Source organism: Bombus affinis, chromosome 1 (genome assembly GCF_024516045.1).
Source record: "Bombus affinis isolate iyBomAffi1 chromosome 1, iyBomAffi1.2, whole genome shotgun sequence".
NCBI classification, from domain to species: Eukaryota; Metazoa; Arthropoda; class Insecta; order Hymenoptera; family Apidae; genus Bombus; species Bombus affinis.
In genome coordinates this window covers 12,776,551-12,795,106 of record NC_066344.1, presented here as the reverse complement: position 1 = coordinate 12,795,106, position 18,556 = coordinate 12,776,551, and the positions used below count along the sequence as shown (strand labels likewise).

At 33.4% G+C, this 18,556-nt stretch overlaps 4 protein-coding genes across 4 annotated transcripts; 2 read left to right on the top strand and 2 right to left on the bottom strand.

The window, feature by feature from the left end:
* The first annotated feature begins 532 nt into the window (after positions 1-532).
* LOC126921367 (ribosomal protein S6 kinase beta-1-like) lies at positions 533-5,976 on the top strand. Its single transcript, XM_050732899.1, has 13 exons — positions 533-995; positions 1,083-1,123; positions 1,281-1,455; positions 1,516-1,599; positions 1,659-1,792; positions 1,946-2,008; positions 2,088-2,216; positions 2,672-2,762; positions 2,855-2,971; positions 3,072-3,203; positions 3,277-3,384; positions 3,470-3,648; positions 3,783-5,976. The coding sequence occupies exons 1-13, from the start codon at positions 909-911 to the stop codon at positions 3,853-3,855; spliced, it is 1,413 nt and encodes a 470-aa protein (XP_050588856.1). The 5' UTR covers positions 533-908; the 3' UTR covers positions 3,856-5,976.
* On the bottom strand, positions 5,974-8,256 carry LOC126921402 (corepressor interacting with RBPJ 1). Its single transcript, XM_050732968.1, has 6 exons — positions 8,024-8,256; positions 7,853-7,947; positions 7,517-7,767; positions 7,296-7,422; positions 7,064-7,195; positions 5,974-6,958 (listed from the first exon to the last, which is right to left on the bottom strand). The coding sequence occupies exons 1-6, from the start codon at positions 8,093-8,095 to the stop codon at positions 6,448-6,450; spliced, it is 1,188 nt and encodes a 395-aa protein (XP_050588925.1). The 5' UTR covers positions 8,096-8,256; the 3' UTR covers positions 5,974-6,447.
* A 23-nt stretch (positions 8,257-8,279) lies between these two features.
* On the top strand, positions 8,280-10,786 carry LOC126921468 (sesquipedalian-1-like). The gene is made up of 2 exons (XM_050733129.1): positions 8,280-8,919; positions 9,020-10,786. Exons 1-2 carry the CDS (start codon positions 8,626-8,628, stop codon positions 9,374-9,376), a joined length of 651 nt encoding a protein of 216 aa, XP_050589086.1. The 5' UTR covers positions 8,280-8,625; the 3' UTR covers positions 9,377-10,786.
* Positions 9,642-18,523, bottom strand: LOC126921095 (protein KIAA0100). Its single transcript, XM_050732338.1, has 16 exons — positions 18,376-18,523; positions 18,154-18,280; positions 17,813-18,004; positions 17,428-17,679; positions 17,037-17,201; positions 16,722-16,934; positions 16,357-16,624; positions 16,003-16,225; positions 15,813-15,934; positions 15,383-15,703; positions 14,742-15,265; positions 12,563-14,657; positions 12,214-12,458; positions 11,069-12,125; positions 10,726-10,943; positions 9,642-10,586 (listed from the first exon to the last, which is right to left on the bottom strand). Exons 1-16 carry the CDS (start codon positions 18,432-18,434, stop codon positions 10,302-10,304), a joined length of 6,366 nt encoding a protein of 2,121 aa, XP_050588295.1. The 5' UTR covers positions 18,435-18,523; the 3' UTR covers positions 9,642-10,301.
* Positions 18,524-18,556: the final 33 nt, after the last annotated feature.

Genomic DNA, 18,556 nt, shown 5'->3' with positions numbered 1-18,556 from the left:
ATTACGTGAGCTTATATCACGGTTGGGTTATATCTAGTTATATTGCAGGCACGAATTGTATTTGCATCAAGACCAGATTCTTCCATTGTTGCCATTCAAATTCAGCTTAGTGCCATGATCGAGTCGGTGTGTGTTTACACTTACCTTAGCTACTTATTATAGATATCGCATCGATAAAACTTTTCACTTTTTATTCATTTAAAAATATGCATATCGTCAGAATAAAAATGTAATAAAATTAAAAGAAACGAAAGAAATTGTTTCTAATATAAGTTCATGTTGAATTAAATAACAATTCTTTATTTCAATTTAATATTTTCTTTCTAAACGGATATTTCAAATTGAGCTAAGGACCAATTCATAGAAGTAAAAATTATTATTATTATAGAATCCATTATTAAAAGCGCAAAACTATGTAAATTCAAATTAATGAAAAGTTTTAGGGTAGTTTTAAGTTTACTTTTATCTTCAAAAGTAGAACAAAACTTTTTTAAAATTTCTATATTTCATGCTTCACCATAAACATATACATATGCCTATGTGCTAGAATGCAGTTGGCATTCACGTTGGACCATAGTTTGTGTCCAGAGTATATACTTGAATCGTCTCGTGTTTCTTTTTTAAAATTTTCCATATTTCTTCCTGATTATTGTGTCATAAGATAGAAAAGAAAAAAATAAGGAATATTCATGGGCCCATTTAATTGTAGATATATCTGATAGTTCACGATTATATATAAATAGTTTAATTTACCCGTCAAAAAATCAGTGTGGAACACGCAAATAAAGGGAAATAAAATCTACAATCGCGTGTACGCAGATACGTAAATATCTACGTTATTCGGACGCATTACGATCAATTAAAGTTTTGGACGAGAAAATCTTTTAAATGATTACTCTGTGAGAAGAATGGCTGGAGTATTTGACATAGAGTTACATGACGGGGACTCCATAAGTCAAGACGAGTCGGACGATGATATCGTCGAAAATAGAGAAGTTCGTTTCTTGTCAAATTTCATAGATTTTAGATCGCTGATTAATCTGATATATCGTATTAAATCTGATATGTCTTTTTTTTTCTAGGATGAATACAATCATACTACAAATGTAAATACGATATTAGAGTAAGTAATCAAATGTTTGAAAATGTATGATATCGAATTTATCGTTAAATCGTACCTTCTAAACAGTAATAAAAGTGCTGAATTATGTGTTTAATTTCAATACAAACGTTTTTCTTGCTTTTCTTAGAAAATAAAAAAAAAATTGAATCTTTTATAGATCTGATAATTTAGAAAGAGTACAGTTATCGGAACAGAATGTTAATGCAGGCCAAGAAAAAACTGGTCCACAAGATTTTGAACTATGTAAAATTCTTGGAGAAGGTGGATATGGAAAAGTTTTTCAAGTTAAAAAAGTGACTGGAAAAGATAAAGGCAGTATTTTTGCTATGAAGGTAAATATTTTTGTATTTGTACATGCGTGTAAAAAGCTTTATAGTTCTTTATTTATATAGGTACTACGGAAAGCATCTATCATACGAAATCAAAAGGACACAGCTCATACAAAGGCAGAAAGAAATATTTTGGAAGCAGTAAAAGTAAGTAGATTTCATTGCAAATTTTAATATGATATTTATTCACTTCATTCTTTTTCCAGCATCCATTTATCGTTAATTTAATGTACGCATTTCAAACTGGTGGTAAATTATATCTAATTTTGGAATATCTTTGTGGAGGAGAACTCTTCACATACTTAGATAGAGAAGGCATTTTCTTAGAAGATACAGCTTGGTAAATTAGTTAGTTTCTCAAGTAATTGTAGATGATAATAATATACATGTATTTTATTCTACTTGTATCTAAAATTTATATACTTATTAATATCTTCACATTATATGTGTTAGTATGCTTTTTGTACTTATAACATGTCTTTTGTACTTATAGTTTTTATTTGTCTGAGATTATACTCGCATTGCAACATCTCCATAATCAGGGTATTATTTACAGGTACAATATCCTTAATCATTAATATTATTAAAAAATCATTATATACATATATATCTAACTGGATTAATTATTTTCACAGAGATTTAAAACCGGAAAATATTTTATTAGACGGCGAAGGTCATGTTAAATTAACAGATTTCGGTCTTTGTAAAGAACATATAGAAGAAGGTACAGTAACGCATACATTTTGCGGAACCATAGAGTATATGTAAGTAAAAAATTTTCGTTGCATTAATCCTGAATCCCATTGTCAATATTGAAATGTAGGGAGAAAACTATTTGGCTGATCGGATTTCTGGACAGGGATTTGAAAACGCTGATCTTTCGCTTGTCAGGCGGGTATTTATTCAATTAAGCTATTCAAGCCATCTGAATATTCTCTACCAAATTTTTAAATCTCAAACGGCTGCTGCCTATAGCTCGGAACTTAAGCATTTGGGAGAAAATATTCCGCGATGACCTGGGTAGTTCAATTGGGTAAGTACCAGTCCTACAGCGGAAAATCCGAGTTCGAATTCCAGTCCAATAGTAAATTGGCCGGCCGAATATTTTTCTTCCTACAAATGTCTGCCATCTAGAAAAGTAATTATAATAAATTATAAGCTATAATGATTTAATTCAAAATGTATGTATTACAATTATTATTATCATTAACATGATTAGGGCACCAGAAATTCTAACGAGAAGCGGACATGGAAAAGCAGTTGATTGGTGGAGTTTAGGTGCTTTAATGTTTGACATGCTTACCGGAATGGTACGTGGCTTAAATAATAAATAACAAAATATCGTAAAAAAATATGAAAATTGAATCAAATTACGCAACTACATACATTTTAATCCCTACAGCCACCATTTACAGGAGATGACAGAAGAAAAACAATTGAAAAGATTTTACGCGGAAAGTTATGTCTACCATTATACCTAACACCCGATGCAAAAGACTTAATACGAAAGTTATTGAAGGTATGTCTTTAACTCCTCTTTACAAAATAATGCTAATTTGGTTATTTACTTAATTGTTTGTATTATGTGTAGTAAAAGTTAAGCATTTGATCAATTGTAGAGACAAGTGTCACAGAGATTAGGATCTGGGCCTGATGATGCTGAGCAGATTATGAATCATAACTTCTTCAAACATATTAAGTGGCAAGATGTGATTTCACGTAAATTAGAACCCCCTTTCAAGCCTTCATTAGTGAGTATTCTTGATTGAAATAAAACGCGTTGCAATAATAAATGCGAGTAAATGTGTATTTAAATGTTTGCAGAAAAGTGCCGATGATACATCACAATTCGATGAACAATTCACGGCAACTGTACCAGTTGATTCACCGGTAGAAAGTACTTTAAGTGAATCCGCTAATATGATCTTTCAAGTAAGTTTCGAGATATATTGTAAATATATTCAAAGTAATCATTAAAAAATTATAAAGTTATGCACATTCAATGATATGGTTATAGGGCTTTACATATGTAGCACCCAGTGTCTTGGAGGAGATGTGTGCCCAACCAAGAGTTGTGAACGCTAGAAGCCCACGTAAAGGTCTATTAAATACAGAATTTAGTGGAAATCTTCACAGTTTGTCATCAAGATCACCCGATGCCCATCTCCATACAGCGTCTCATTTTCAACAACATAGGTATTTTCAAACTTGATATTTCATTCACCATCTTGAAAAACAAAAATATCTTATATGTAAATTCAACGGTAATTATGTATTACTCGTTTGAGATATGCACTTCTATGCTTGAAAAGTTACTTTTTAATTTCTAGGCATCACGTTGTAGGTTCAAATAATATGGAAGATACCGAAATGGCGGATATAGGTCCGCTTTTTAATTTCTAAGCATTGCATAATAAATTTTAGTGATGTAGAAGATATTGAATTAACAGTGGAATCATTTATAACGAGATACATATAAATAATCGAAGAAAACGTTGGATCTTCCATTTTAGATTCAGCAAAATCTTTGTAAAAATTATATCCTACATTGTTTGTCTTTTATTCTGACACTTGAACTATTATGTTTAATTATCGAATTTAATGCAATTTGTTTACATATATATATATACATATATATTTAAAGATAAACAAGTCTAAATGTCGAAGAAGTTACGCTTATAGGGCAGTGCAATTCACGTACAAATCGTATGTAGGCCTGCAATCGCTCTCTAATGTGACTGATCATTATTTTCAGTGCAAAGAAGGAATATTATATGCGTTTTCCTTATGTAAATATGTCCAGTTTCCTGATAATAAGTACATTCTGTTTAAACAAAATGCTATATCATTGAAAAATCTGAAAGATATTTTTTATGACATATCTTACTGTTGCAACGACTAATTCAAGTTTTTAAAACGTTCCATTCATCGACAAATACGAGTTTATCGTTAGTATATAAAAATTAAGTTAGTATATAAAAATAAATTTGTTTAGCTTGCATATATTTAGAGGTCTGCCATAAAAAGAATGAAATAAATTTACCGCCTCTTTGGAATGCATTGCTCGTGCAAATATATAAATTGTGCAACTTTTTCATTGCTTTGTTGTTCAATAAACTAATTGTAAGTTCAAAAAAGTTATTTACATAAATATACATTCCGAAGTAATTCACAAATTTCTTAGACGATAAACATCGTATTAAATTTATATAGATCATGTTGATTAAGACTAGAATATTGGATACAGCTAAACTTGAAAGTCTTGTTCTGCCATTAGAATAAAATTAATTTCTTAGGACCAGAGAAAGAGGAGAGCATGCGAATAAAATAAAGAAAGGCAAAAGAAGAATAACAGTATAAAAATAAAAATTGTATTGATCTTTGTTAAAGTAGAATCGGAGAAGGATTATAAATATATATTTTTTCCTCTGTCGAATAGTTGTAATCGTCGCAAGTGTCGAATAGTTGTAATCGTCGTTTTGTAAGAGGAAAAAATTAGAATATCTCATGGTCGTATATGATATCCCATTTTAGGATTCAAACTTTCAAAATATATTTTACAATAATGATTAGTGGAAATAGAATTAATCAAGATATTTTATACGACCTTTGATTAAAATTTGAAAAAAATGTTTTGTTGTTTCTTCTAACTTATATTTGATGAATTATTTAATTATTTATTCATATGTATATTTCACTCAAGAATAAATTTATGGCTAGTCTTTATACGTCTTTCGCTAATTATATGTACATACATAACTTTGAATACATCCGTCGATAGACAACAATAAATCATTGTTTTTATTCAGTAACCAATCCGATTCTACTTTTTACATATAATCGTTGTGAAAATGACAATTATGCAAAAATTTTAACTGCCCAAGTGTTCACAGCTACTGGCTGGATAGTATTAAATTTTCCATAGAAAGACTTATACGCGCTCATCTGCGCATGCGTGTGTAGTAATAAGTATGTAAAATTCTTGTTAATAGTTAATTATGTTATAAAAGTAAAATGTTGAGAGTGAGAAATTAACATCTTGTAAGATAAATATATGAAGGTATGAAAATGCTTTCTCATTTTTTTCTTTAAAATATAATGCGTTAATGAATTTACTTCTACATATATCTTTTCATGACAAACTTATAACGATAAGAAGTGAGCAAAGCATTTTCAAATATATATGCCTAAATATCCAATAGTATCGTTCAATTTAATTTAATGACTATTTCGCTGTTTTGGTATCTGTAATTAGAACATATCAAAAAGCTTGACACTTAATTTCGTATAAACATTTATCTATTATATAGTACTACCTTAAATTGACATAGGCTATATTTTAAAACTAAATCATTCTCGTGTATATAATATTACAATAGAAATCCTGTTTATGTATTTATTAAGCAGTTACATTCTCTTGAAAACAAAAGTCCTATTAATACTTAATGATATTAATGTTACATATTCATAATAAAATAACAATTATAGCCATCTACGGATGAAATAATAACAAGTCTAAAATAACATTTGTGTAAAAAATTTATTTAAACAATCTTGTTCCATCTGAAATATATATTTATGAAACTATTATTTCTATTGTTCACTTGAAATTTATTAAATAGTTACATACATTGTGCTTTTTATTCCATCTATATGAATATACAAGGTGAGTCAGATTAAACTATTACACCTGAAATGAACTATTGAGCGTATTTGTTGAAACATTTATAGTTTTGAAAGATAAGTCGCGGTATACGAAATATTTTTATGTATATGTATAACGTAAATTCTCAACTTTCACACTGAGAGTTATACTTTTGATCGTAAAGTATATGAAAAGGAATGCAATTAATACCTTCTGGAATGACATAGAACATGTGACTCACTATGCATATATCGTACTTCTCGTACTCCACACAACTTATGTGAATACCAAATACAACGTGCGCGTTTATACCACGCGTGTATTTTTGATATGGAAAAACACAATTAATTTTAAGATCGTTTAGTTCTCTTTTTGTTTTGATTTTCACTGATTTTGTCTTCGTTAAACTCTATGAACTTTCTTTTCCTGTAGATATAACAATCTTTATTTTTACTTTCTTTCACATCTTTTCCATAATATTTCTTGTATTTGGGTTTCCTTTCATGCTTAAATTCACTTCTTCTCTTATGATTGCCTGTTCTATCTTTCTCTTTTTTCCGATGACGATTCATGGAGTCACCATTTGAAATATAATCTGCTTTTTCCTTTTTCTTTTGTTTCTTCTTAAGCTTTTTTGACGTATAATCATTTAAAGTTTTATCAGTGGTATTCACGGAGCTACTATTACTACTTATAATGCTAGAATTCGAAGTACTAGTATTACTATCGCTACTGCTATCATTGCTGCTGCTACTACTGTCAGTTTCTGATTCGCTATTACTTCTTTTGCGTTTATTTCGTTTCTCTTTCAATTTCTTCTTTTCCGCTTTCTTGGTTTTTTTTTCAAGTTGTTGTAATTTCCTACAATCATAAACATTATTAATTTAAACATGTATGATATCAAATTAACATTATTTTGAAATAAACACAAGTACTTGTCAAAATACAGATGCAAGAAATACGTACAATAATAACTTCTTTTTTTCTTTTTTAGACAAGGTTTTCAAGAATGTAATTTCAGATTGCTCTTCATCATCTGATACCATAAGATGTTCATGCTCAGGGACTCGTAAATGTTGTTGAGCACTAAGAGCAGATCTACAAATAAAATTCAATATTTTGTTTTAAAATAGGGAACTATTTATTTAACAGTAAAAACAATGGAAAAAAGAAGAGATCTTTCCAAATCTGTGCTCACTTTTTGAGTGCTAATCCATCTTCTCTCATTTGTTGCACTAATGCTAAAGCATCTGGAGCAGATGTACTTGGTGAATTATTTGCCATTACTACACTCATTGCTTGACTGTACAGAGGACACTCTTTATCTGTAATCAAAATATGTTTTATATGGATATTATTTAATATGGATAAATATATGTATATGTATATATATTTCAATATCATATTTATTATACAAACCTGTATTTATGTGTCCCCATTTATGACACTTGATACAACGAACATTTCGTACTTGAATACCAAATGGTTGATCTCTTATTTCACTATCTCCTTTACAATAACTTTCTCTTGGTGCATTGTACTTGCGTTGCCACTCAAATTTATACTCTGGCTCGTTATCTTCTTTCTCTCTTTCTTTTTTTGCTCCAGGTGGCGGTTCATACATAAAATTTACGCTAAGCTTATCCTTGCTTTCTTTACTCAACAAAGCTCTATAAAACACATAATAAAATAAACAAAAAGTTATAGATAAAAATATATCAAAGAAATTTGCTGAATGAATATAATTTTGGTCACTTGTTATTGTGAAGATCCTGTTCCTTTTCATATTGAACACGTAATTCTTCCTGCTTTTTCTTATAAGCCTCTGCTTGTTGTTCAGCCATCCATACCTTAAAAAAGGATCGTAAATTTAATCATAGTATGAACCATAAATAGGTTAAAAAAATATCAGTAGTTGAACCGTACTCGTTTCAAGTTGTCTCGAGATGCTGGATGGAAAAATTTTTTGCACATGTAATTATTAAATCCCTTTCCCATCTTGTATTGTTAAATAAACGTGTGTCAACGTTTAACAAATAATAATGTAGATGGACGTGTATTTAACGTTTATAATGAGTAACAAAGTATATGCGTAACCGCAACTTATCCTTTAACACGATAAAATAACATGTATGTATGTATAACTTTTACTTGTAGCCACAGGAATCTGTCAAGGAAGGTTAGTGTAATTGATTGCGAACATCGCAATTCTGTTCTATGTCAAATATTTCCTTCTTGTAAATGAATTGTTTTTTGTGTAAAAAAACAAATTTTAATAGAGTGGAAAAAGGTGTCGTTTTAATACAGAGCATCCGATTAGTGTCATAAATATTACAGATTCCCACTGTATCATGTATTGTTGCGAGTGCAACTAAATACGTTTTAAAGGTTATAAGGTTATTTCAGTTCAATATAAAAGTTGGAAACAAATTGCTTTCGTACTGATAAATATTAAGACGGATTAGATAAGAAAAACATTACGTGAAGTTAAGAGTTTTCTTTTAATTCGGTTAAAAGTTTCAAATGCAATGAAAATAAACGAGAAAAATATGGTAGCTTTTGCAACTTCGGCAACACCAGTAGATCGTGAAGGTTGGTTAAACAAACGTGGTGAATTGAATCGTGGTTATCAAAGAAGATGGTTCGTTCTCAAAGGAAATATATTATTTTATTTCGACCGACGCGGTGACAAGGAACCTGTGGGCATGATAGTTCTTGAAGGTTGTACTATTGAATTAGCAGAAGACGAAGAACAATTTGGTTTTCAGATCGTATTTCATGGTCCAAATAATAGAAATTATGCTCTTGCAGCAGAATCTCAGGTAAAAGTATTTCTTGATAAATTTGATTTTTATAATAGAAATTATTGTCTCTATAATAATGGTCAGTAGAGGATGAATCTATACTGTGAGGAATTTATAGGAATCTATGGAGCAGTGGATGAAAGCTTTAGCATGTGCAAGCTATGATTACATGAAATTAATGGTAGCAGAATTACAAAGACAATTGGATGCAGCAGAAGAAGAAACAACAATGGTGATGGCTCCTGCTCAGTCTCCAAAAGCTCCTCCAAGACAACGACATAATCCTTTCAATAGATCTGAGTTGCATCATCGCTCACAGAGCGTTAGATCTGCTCCAGGTAGAACAGAAAATGTTCCAAGAACGAGGATAACATTTCGCGAATTGCATAATATGTATGGTAGAAGGATTTTGGCAGACTTGAATGAATGGAGGCACACGAGAAAAACTGTAGAAGCTCCCTTAATTAGTTTTTAACGATGTATTATATACAGATTGTAAATATTTAATCGGAAATAAGGTGATGTGCAGCCGGCGAAAGAAATATAACGAGGTTGCAAAATCGATTATCATATGTGTATTATTTACACATTATAATTTTGCTACGATTCAGTTCTTATTGAGAAAGATGGAATTCTACATACGTGCAACCTTGAATATTCCTGCGATCGATCGATCAACGATATTACTCGATGTTTTAATTTAAGACCTGGCTATATTTCTTCCATCGATAATACGAGTATTAAGTATCATTGGAATGTATTGTACCATTTATTTTTATAACAACGAAATATTTACAATCAAAATGTAACAAAATACTTTCGATCATTAATAGAACATTACAAATTTTTGCCATCGCAAACAATAGAAAGTGACCGTACAATACAATCGTACATCATTCTCAATTTAAGTTAAATTACATATAAAATTCATTCACATACCGACGCTTCATTGTGAAATTTCAAACAAATCAAAATAATTAAAATGTATAATTGAAACAATAATTTCGGATCAGTAAAAACAACATCAATTAAAGAAAAGCAACTATTTACGAAGACTAACGTTTTAATCCCGGTGCATTCACGGTACTTTAACTACTTAAGAATAATTTTATCAAAATTGTACAAGGAATTGTAAGTAAAACAGAATGCCGTTACCATTACTCGAATTTGAGTAATGAACGTATATGAAAATGTTCAATATCAGTTAATAATTGAACAAATAATAAACCATATAGAGTTGTGTAAGTGGTTAAAAAACCGTACAAATATTGCTTGGCTTTAATAAAAATACTTGTCAATGCACTAACAACTTTCTTATTAAATATTCCATTAGAATAAATATTGCAATCCTATGTATATTTGTATAAATGAAAAATTCATCGAGTTACAAATCTAAAATGTTACTTAAATTTGAAAACACTTTTCTTCCTCACATCACCCGGTAGATGTCTGGCACCTAATAAAAGTCGGGCTTTATCTTCTTCTTGCGGAGCGGATTCTTCCTGTGGACCTCTTGGCTTTATTTGTAATTTCTGCTTAATAGCTTGACTTAATATTACACGTCTAGAATCGCTTTTCATAGCCAAAAGAAGGTCGAGCCATGTCCAAGTAACATTATGATATTCTAACGTAGGTATTACCAGAGCAAAATCCCGAACATCTTCCAAATTTTTCTCTTTATTTCCCTATTGGTGGATTGCGTGTGTATGCGTGTGCGCGTGGAAAAACAAGTGATTTATTAATATTAGTTTGGTAACTCGTAATTTGTTTGAGAGCAATATGAGACAGAAATATGATGGTTTCGTGAAAATTGATTGTAAATACCTTATAAGAGACACGAACGGGTACTTCAGGTATTTTGATATATATAAATAGTTTATTTTTATCTGCTCGTTCTTTCATTTTTTCCACGTCATCCCTTCTTTCGATTGGCACATAAAAGGAGGAATCTCGTTGCGGTGCAGGTGGCTCCTCTATTCCTTCCGGATCTCTCTCAGGAAAACAGAATTTGAGCATCGTATTGAAAAACTTTTTCGTTAATCCTAACAGTAAAACGATTGATCTTAATTAGCATTGGAAGACAAATGAAAATGTTAGGATAGAAAAAAAAGCAGAATGGTGTAGGAAGAGGAGAAGGAGGATATACGACAATATGCAAGTTACCTACCTATCGTTAGTGGAACTACATTGATTTCGAAATGTTCTTTGACGGATATTCCAGCAACCGGTGCTTTTTCTCTACAGAAAACGCGAAGAGCTCGTTGCCTATCAACAGGCATATTACTTTGCAGTTCAGTGGGTGTCAATACCTCCGTGTAGATTTGATTCGGCAATAAATTTGTCATTCTAACATATCCTAATTCAAGGAGATGTTCAACCGAATCGTCGGTTTTGCTAGTTTTGGTGTACAAGAAATTGGTTAATATAAGATCGGCGATTCCTAATTGACCATCTGCATCCGTTAATCTCCACTGAGCGTGTTTGAAGCAAATTTCTGCTACTCTAGCAACTGCTGCCGGTTTATCTTTCAACGTGGTAGAAGCTGTGGTTGGGGCGGTAGTTTCCTTATAACAGCTTAACATTACATCGAGTTCTTCCGCTTTTGCTCCGAGTTGTTCCTTACATTCGAAAACTCTAGCTTCTAACCGTTCCATTTCTGCTAATAACTCAGGGCTAGATTCCTCCGCAAGAGCTTTTTGCACCAAATACGTCTCACGCTCCAATCTCCTTAATTTTGCCACTAAACCACGCACAGTATTTTGCAGTTGTTGAATCGGTCGTTTTTGATCTTCAACCGAGTGTAACTGCAATTGAAATCGCATTCTCTGCAAACGTTCAGACGCTTCTTTTCTCCTCGGTTCTACGTAAAGAAGCAAATTGTTAACGATATCTAAAATCATAGCGTACTGCAACGAATTCGTGCAAACATCCAAATCGTGATGCATCAATGTAAACGCGTCAGCTGCTGAAAGATCTTTCCTTTCCCATGGGCTAACTTCTTCTCTTGGCGGTGGTGGAACTTGATCAATAGAGCCAACGTCTAAAGCTTGTCCATAACCAACGTAGAAGAATTCGCATTTACATCTCGAAACGATACGTTGTAATTGGTGTTGAGGGCCACCGCCACCGCCAACCGTTTGACTTACCACACCACCGACGCTCTGTCCTGAACCAACCAGCGCTGGCACATCTGGTAAACCAGCTATCACAGTTGAATCTTTCTCCTAATTTAATAGGTCAAAAAACTTTAGTTAACATCAATTTTAAACAATTTTACTTGTACAATTTACCTTCTAACTATTTTCAACTTACTTGTATATTGTCTAATGTCAACCACATTATATTATCGTCGATATTTTCGTCAATGTTGGCACTGACAGTCGCATAATACTGCATACATTCTAACGATCCGACCCAGGTTGTCTTTGATACTAAAGTTCTCTCTTTCCACACGGGTTGATGAACTCTTTGCAATATTTCCGCTTTAGCCGCGGACAAGATCACGTAGCCTCGCGTTTCAATACCTTTCAATAATACCTGACTATTCACTAAGGCGACTGCAAAATACAAAGCAATACAATTTTTTCTTTTCTTTTTCTTCTTTTCCAGCTATACACTGATGTTGAACAAAATTAGATAATCGTAAAATGCACACACATACTTAGCCAATTTTTGTGAAGGACATCATCTTGATGACAAGCTGCTAGTCCACGTAATTGTTGACCTCTCGTTTGTACCGATAAATCGTCACTGAATGCAACCGGTTTGTTTGCAGCTTCGGCTATTAATCTCTGCAACATACCGACAGCTTCACCCTGTTGTGGTTTCGTGGCGGATGACGCATTTACTTGTGTCGCCACGTTTTGCACCTCGACTGATCTTGTTCGATTTTTGTGCGGTGTCGATGAACTTTCTCTGTGAAAGCCTTTTAGGGCTGCGGTAGACAGATTTTTCTTCAGCTGCTGAGTTTTTATGAAAGAATCAAAAAGTGCAAACGCTACATCTCTATTCGTCTTTGTCCAAGCCCCTTTCAAATCGTGTACGACAAGTCTATGCGTGGGAGTATCCCCTCCGGTGACTCCGGTTACCATTGCCTCTCTGCCGTAACTGACTCGAGCTACGCTCAAACAGTAACACTTTTCAACCGGTTGTCGGAGCGATGCGCTCTCCTTATCTTCGTGAAGCGCGCTTTTCAACCAAATTTCCGCATCACTAAGTTCGCAATTCATATACACGACCGACCATTCAGCTCTCGGTCGATGTATTAGACCGTCATCGATCGGATGCAAAGACAAATTGTGTTCGCAACTACATACCACTCTTCCACCAGTTACTTCGAAACCGCGTTGCATAGCGAATGACATCCAATAACTAACATGGAATTGATGGAAAGCCAGTGTCAACCGAACTTTCCTGTAATGCCTGCTCAACTGTTTCTTCCTAGGTCTGATATTCTTGAAAAGCGGCCCTTTCCTCGTTGGTCTTGTTGCGCCGGAGAGAATGAGTTTTAGATTTTCGAACCACCTAAGGGTGCTGCCGTAGAGTAAGGCGGTTGGTGCACTTGCTAACGCTGGAGATCCAGTTGGCTTCGTCTCCAAAGAAAGGCTGACATTCAAATTTTGAGATCGAAACGCTCTGAACGAGTCGTGCTCTTGATTACTCGAATATTCCGGTAATCTATCCGGAGCACAAGGTATCGCAGCATGATGGTCTCTAGGATCACCTAAGCAAACCCACGCTAATTTTATGCTCAAACGTACATTTGGTAAATGAAGTAATCTGCAATCATCGTATTTGCTGGCCGTACGGACATAAACATCCAAATCTCCTTTTACGATAATTCTTCCCTGCGTCCAATCGAGTTCCAATCCTGTCCATGTAAGTTCCATCTCCTCCGTGGTATTGTACGGATCCAATGAACCATGTAGCAAAACTGTTAACTGCTTCACGCAAAGTGTTAATCTTCCGTGGAGAGCCAATCGCATTTTGTCCCAAAATGGTAATGGAGGGCTCGGATCTCGTGACGGATGGATGATTTTCTCGAAACTGAGATTACATTGCGCTATAACTGGTTCCCAACAAGGCCCAAACGCATATCTGAACTTGTCGATATCCCAGTTCAGATCGTGATAATACTTCAAAGATGTCATGCCTCTTTCCACGACAATATCCTCCCAAGGAGCACCGATTTCAATTCTCACAGTTCGCCTGGCTCGTGGCGGTGCCAAAGCTTCTGCGCCAGCTAGTCTACCCCAAACGCTTAAACTTTCAACCAACAGTAACGGTTGCGGGAAATCCCGCAATTGTAATTTCCATTCGGCGCACTTTAAACTGATTCCTCTTACCCATAAGGTACTGAATTCAAGACCATCTTCTGGCCAGGGAGTTTCCGCGTCCATTTCTCGAAGAGCCCTCGTTGCATTTTCCATACCGTCGATCGATGGGTCGACTAAAGCCAATATCTCGATATCCGACATAGACCAAGCAAACAGACGCGTTCTAGCTGGACCGGCGCGCTGCATTTGTTTCCACCGTTGTACATATATCTCCGCATTTTTTTTATTTAAACTAGCGTACAGTTCCTCAACTTTACCTTGAGGAAGTAACAAATGCGCTCGACAGAGTTCTTGCACTTTAGTATCAAGCATTGCTTGCCTTTTCAAGCTCTCTTTATATTCGTCCTCCAATAATTCGTAATTATCTCGTAAACGTACTTCAAACGGATCATCGCTTACTTCGAATATCCATTCTTTAATCTATAACATGTGAAATACTTTGGTTATATTTACTATAAAGAACAACTACTTCCATGTAAATCTACGTCTATTATATAAACGTACTTTTATAATTAAATCGCACGGTAAACGCTTTTCTTTTCCCTGACTCGATGACGATGACGATGAAGAAGAGAAAGATGACGACGATGACGACGATGACGACGATGACGATGACGACGACGACGACGACGATGAATGAATTTCTTTTAACCATTTTTTTATACTGAATAATTCATTCTGAATCGCGTCAGTAAATTGATGTTCGTAAGGAAAGCAAGCTTTTATTGATTCGATGTTGAGCATCCAAGTTTCGTTCCAATCCAAAACAAAACCTTCGTTACTTTGTCGTTCTAGTCGCACTTCTTCGCTGCTGAATACTCTGATTAATTCGAAACCTTCGATCATAATTATATCAGCCATATCTAAAGTTACACGCATATAATTAAGTCTCCATTCTCCTTGCGTCCAACGTAACTGGTCCGATGAAAGCTCTAAAAAGTGTTTCGGAGAAATATCTATAGATAAACTGATTCCACCAGTAGCCAATATATCTATTAATCGTTTTTGCTGTTTATCAGTGTCTTCATCTGTAGAAAGAAGATTAAATAAATTGTAGTAGTAGAAAGATATAAAAAAGAAAAATACAATAAAAGAAATGAAGGGTAAAAAAATAAAACGAACAAATGGATAAGGTATAGATTAACCTTGAGTAGTATATGTCGATGAGTCTCCACTTATAATTGATCTAAAATCTGCAGACTCCAACCAAAGTTGTAAGAGGCGAAGATGTAAATTTGGACTCCACGCTAGACTGGTACCATCTAAACTAATATTTATCGCTTCAGATGTAACTGCACTTTTGCACTTCCTTATAGCTAAAAATGGATGTGCCAATGCTTGTGCGTGCTGACAGACAATTGGTTCGTTTTTATTCAATGTGATCGCGCTAACACCCTCTGTTACGACCACTAATCGTTTTGTATTGTGCTCTAAATTTGCAGTATCCAAACGCATCATGACAGAGACTAAACAATCAATCGAGACATTGGTCTTGAACATCCTGATTAAAATTCTTAAATAGAATAGATCAATATATATGTAGTATTTTATATATATGTATATGTATATACATACGATTGTTTTCTGCGATAAAGAACAAATTACAATTTGTAATTTTGAGATTTAATTGAACAACGCTATCCGACTTTTTCGTATTTTTCATTGTTTCGGCTCTTCTATTGTACATTTGGCAACATCTGTCAAATAGCCAGTTTTTAGTAAATCAATTAGAGTATTTATTTTTTATTTTTCACACATATCTTACTTGTATGCCTCTTTAAGAAATCTAGCTAGTTCCAAACTCCATTCAGTTACAAGAGCATCAACGGCAATCCCTATGGCATTGGTACGGGTCGTAGCTAATAATACTCCGATAGACAAAGGCGTTCCCCATCGATGAGATGTTTCCGAAATAATGGTATTGGAACCATTTAAGGTACAATACAAAGATTCCACTACTAACTCTGTGTTCCAACTATCTATTATATCTACGAAATTAAACGATCATCAAATAATTACTAGTAATTTACTATAATTACTATTAAGTTTAGTATATATTAAGTATCTTAATATAGAGGAATAAGTAAAACGTATCAATTACAAGCCACATTACACATACCTGTAAGTGTATTTAGCGAAAATTTCATATGTGCTACACCACACGAAGCTTCGTGAACATCCAATAATTTGATGCATAACGACGAATCATAAAGTTCAGTATTTACTCTAATGTCTAACCATGGTAATTTATTTTTTAACGTTATACTATCGACAGGTCTTGAAACTTCATTATCGGTATTACACAATATCGACTCCCAATCTTTATGATCATAAATAATAGAAAGATTACTGATCTGTGTAGCAATTTGTAAAACGTCTTGCTCCATCTATGTGTATAAGTAATAATCATATTACATTGTAATATAAATCTGTTACAATACAATGTGAAACAGTAACAATCTGTAGACCCAAGTCCCGTAGTACCTTTGAATTTACTATTAACGATCGTAATGTCAAAACAGGGAGTTTACTACGAATTGATAATCCATCCAAATTTAAGGTGAAATTTAATAGCATGTCAGATGGTTGGAATTTCGTGCTAATTTGCAAACCCTTCATTGTACCTTCCAAACCAAGTACTACGCCATCTTCTCTACCCGTAATTATGGAAGAATTACCCACTTTCAGGATAAAATCCTGAAAATATATTTAATTATGTTTATCTTTTTTAAATCTTTAATAATATACGCTTTTGTCTTTGAATTTGGATAGATCGGTGGTAGATAGTAATGAATTCACCTTTGGTATAACTGGTGCTAACCGAGCTAAGAGATTAGTAGAAGGATCGACACGTGCATCTGAATACGAAGATGCAGCATTAGTTAACGAACTTCTGTCTTTGAAGAATGTAATGAGACCTGCTCCTCCAGAACCCTCTGTCTGCGTTATTCCGATGTACAATTTCTATAAATTATATCCTGCTTGATTCCAATCTAATCCCATTGCAAAGGACAGTTGTTCAGGATCATCCATTAAGTGTGCTAAACACAAATAGCTATCGTTCAAAGCATTGAGCTACATCGTTAAATCACAACATAGTATCTCATTACTTCCTAGCCTTTGCAATTTGCGTGTTAGAACAAATAAGCTTGTGTGACATATACAAATCCTATAGACAGTCTCTTCATACCTCTACCGAAAGTTCCCCTTGCGCTTTCAGAGTCGCTTCGGCAGTTCCAGCGAAGGATATCTGTGAAAGACAAGCGTCTGATGCATGACGTAACAATTTCATGGCACCACCTATGATAGCAGCAGATGCAAGAAGAGTACGAGCTCCATGAACAACACTACCATCTAAAGTCAGACTCTCTGCACTTCCATTAGCTAGCCAACCATTACCCAAAACCAGAAGACTTAAATTTTCTATATGAACAGCCATAAACTAAAACATTTCAAAACAGTTGTCAAGTTAGCGAGTAATCTTAGTTGAAACCATTTCATTAGCATAATACGATAATTTGACAGAAATAAGTTATCATATTCATTAGTATATAGATTTAGTGTGATATACATACTTGTACAAAAGTTATAATTATCGGTGGAATTTTTTTATTTTGAAAATCCATTGGCTTCCTTGGTTTTCTTATTATCTGTACAGGTTTTATTGGAACATCTTTATTGATTCTGACATCCTTCATAATGACAGCTAAAAGTTTTGCGACATCACTGCTAAAAAGACTGCTTCTTATACTGATCTCTTCCACTTGCTAAAATTATAAGAAATTAAGCACCATATATATATATATATATATAATTTGATTTTGTTAAAATTTAATAGATCGACTCTTTAAAGCTTTGGAAAATGAGAACACAAATGACAATGTAAATTTTTCTATCTTTTTCTAGAGAAACTTACCAATGTAAAGCCATTTTTCGAAATATTTACGTCCCGTAATATAAAATATGGTAATGAAATGTGACCAACACGTAGATAAATTTTGTATCGTCTCTTTACTAACCATGCCAAGAACCTTGGTATCACCCTGATAGATAAATAAAGTAACATTACTAGTCAATAAAATGTACCAAAATGTTATAAAAATTATAGTATAATATATATAATCATTATGTATCTTACCAAGTAAAACTACAATAGAGAATGAAACAAGTCATACACAAGGCGACTAAACCAGTCATTTTTACAAATTACATACTGCAGGAAGAATGTAAATGTAATTGTTTGGTAACACTAACGCAAAAATTATTGTTAAAACAATTAAATAACAATACCAATTTCAGATCAAATACGCTTTAAAATT

Coding starts and splice junctions, on each gene's coding strand:
- LOC126921402 (XM_050732968.1), bottom strand. CDS start 8,095: ATGGGAAAGGGATTTAATAATTACATGTGCAAAAAATTTTTCCATCCA. Junction 7,768..7,852: donor CAGGATCTTCACAATAACAA/GTGACCAAAATT, acceptor TGTGTTTTATAG/AGCTTTGTTGAGTAAAGAAA. Junction 7,196..7,295: donor GATGGATTAGCACTCAAAAA/GTGAGCACAGAT, acceptor TTTTATTTGTAG/ATCTGCTCTTAGTGCTCAAC.
- LOC126921367 (XM_050732899.1), top strand. CDS start 909: ATGGCTGGAGTATTTGACATAGAGTTACATGACGGGGACTCCATAAGT. Junction 1,456..1,515: donor GCAGTATTTTTGCTATGAAG/GTAAATATTTTT, acceptor TTATTTATATAG/GTACTACGGAAAGCATCTAT. Junction 2,763..2,854: donor TTGACATGCTTACCGGAATG/GTACGTGGCTTA, acceptor TAATCCCTACAG/CCACCATTTACAGGAGATGA.
- LOC126921468 (XM_050733129.1), top strand. CDS start 8,626: ATGAAAATAAACGAGAAAAATATGGTAGCTTTTGCAACTTCGGCAACA. Junction 8,920..9,019: donor CTCTTGCAGCAGAATCTCAG/GTAAAAGTATTT, acceptor AGGAATTTATAG/GAATCTATGGAGCAGTGGAT.
- LOC126921095 (XM_050732338.1), bottom strand. CDS start 18,434: ATGACTGGTTTAGTCGCCTTGTGTATGACTTGTTTCATTCTCTATTGT. Junction 17,202..17,427: donor AAGGGGAACTTTCGGTAGAG/GTATGAAGAGAC, acceptor TATAATTTATAG/AAATTGTACATCGGAATAAC. Junction 15,704..15,812: donor CTTTATCGCAGAAAACAATC/GTATGTATATAC, acceptor TTGATTGTTTAG/TCTCTGTCATGATGCGTTTG.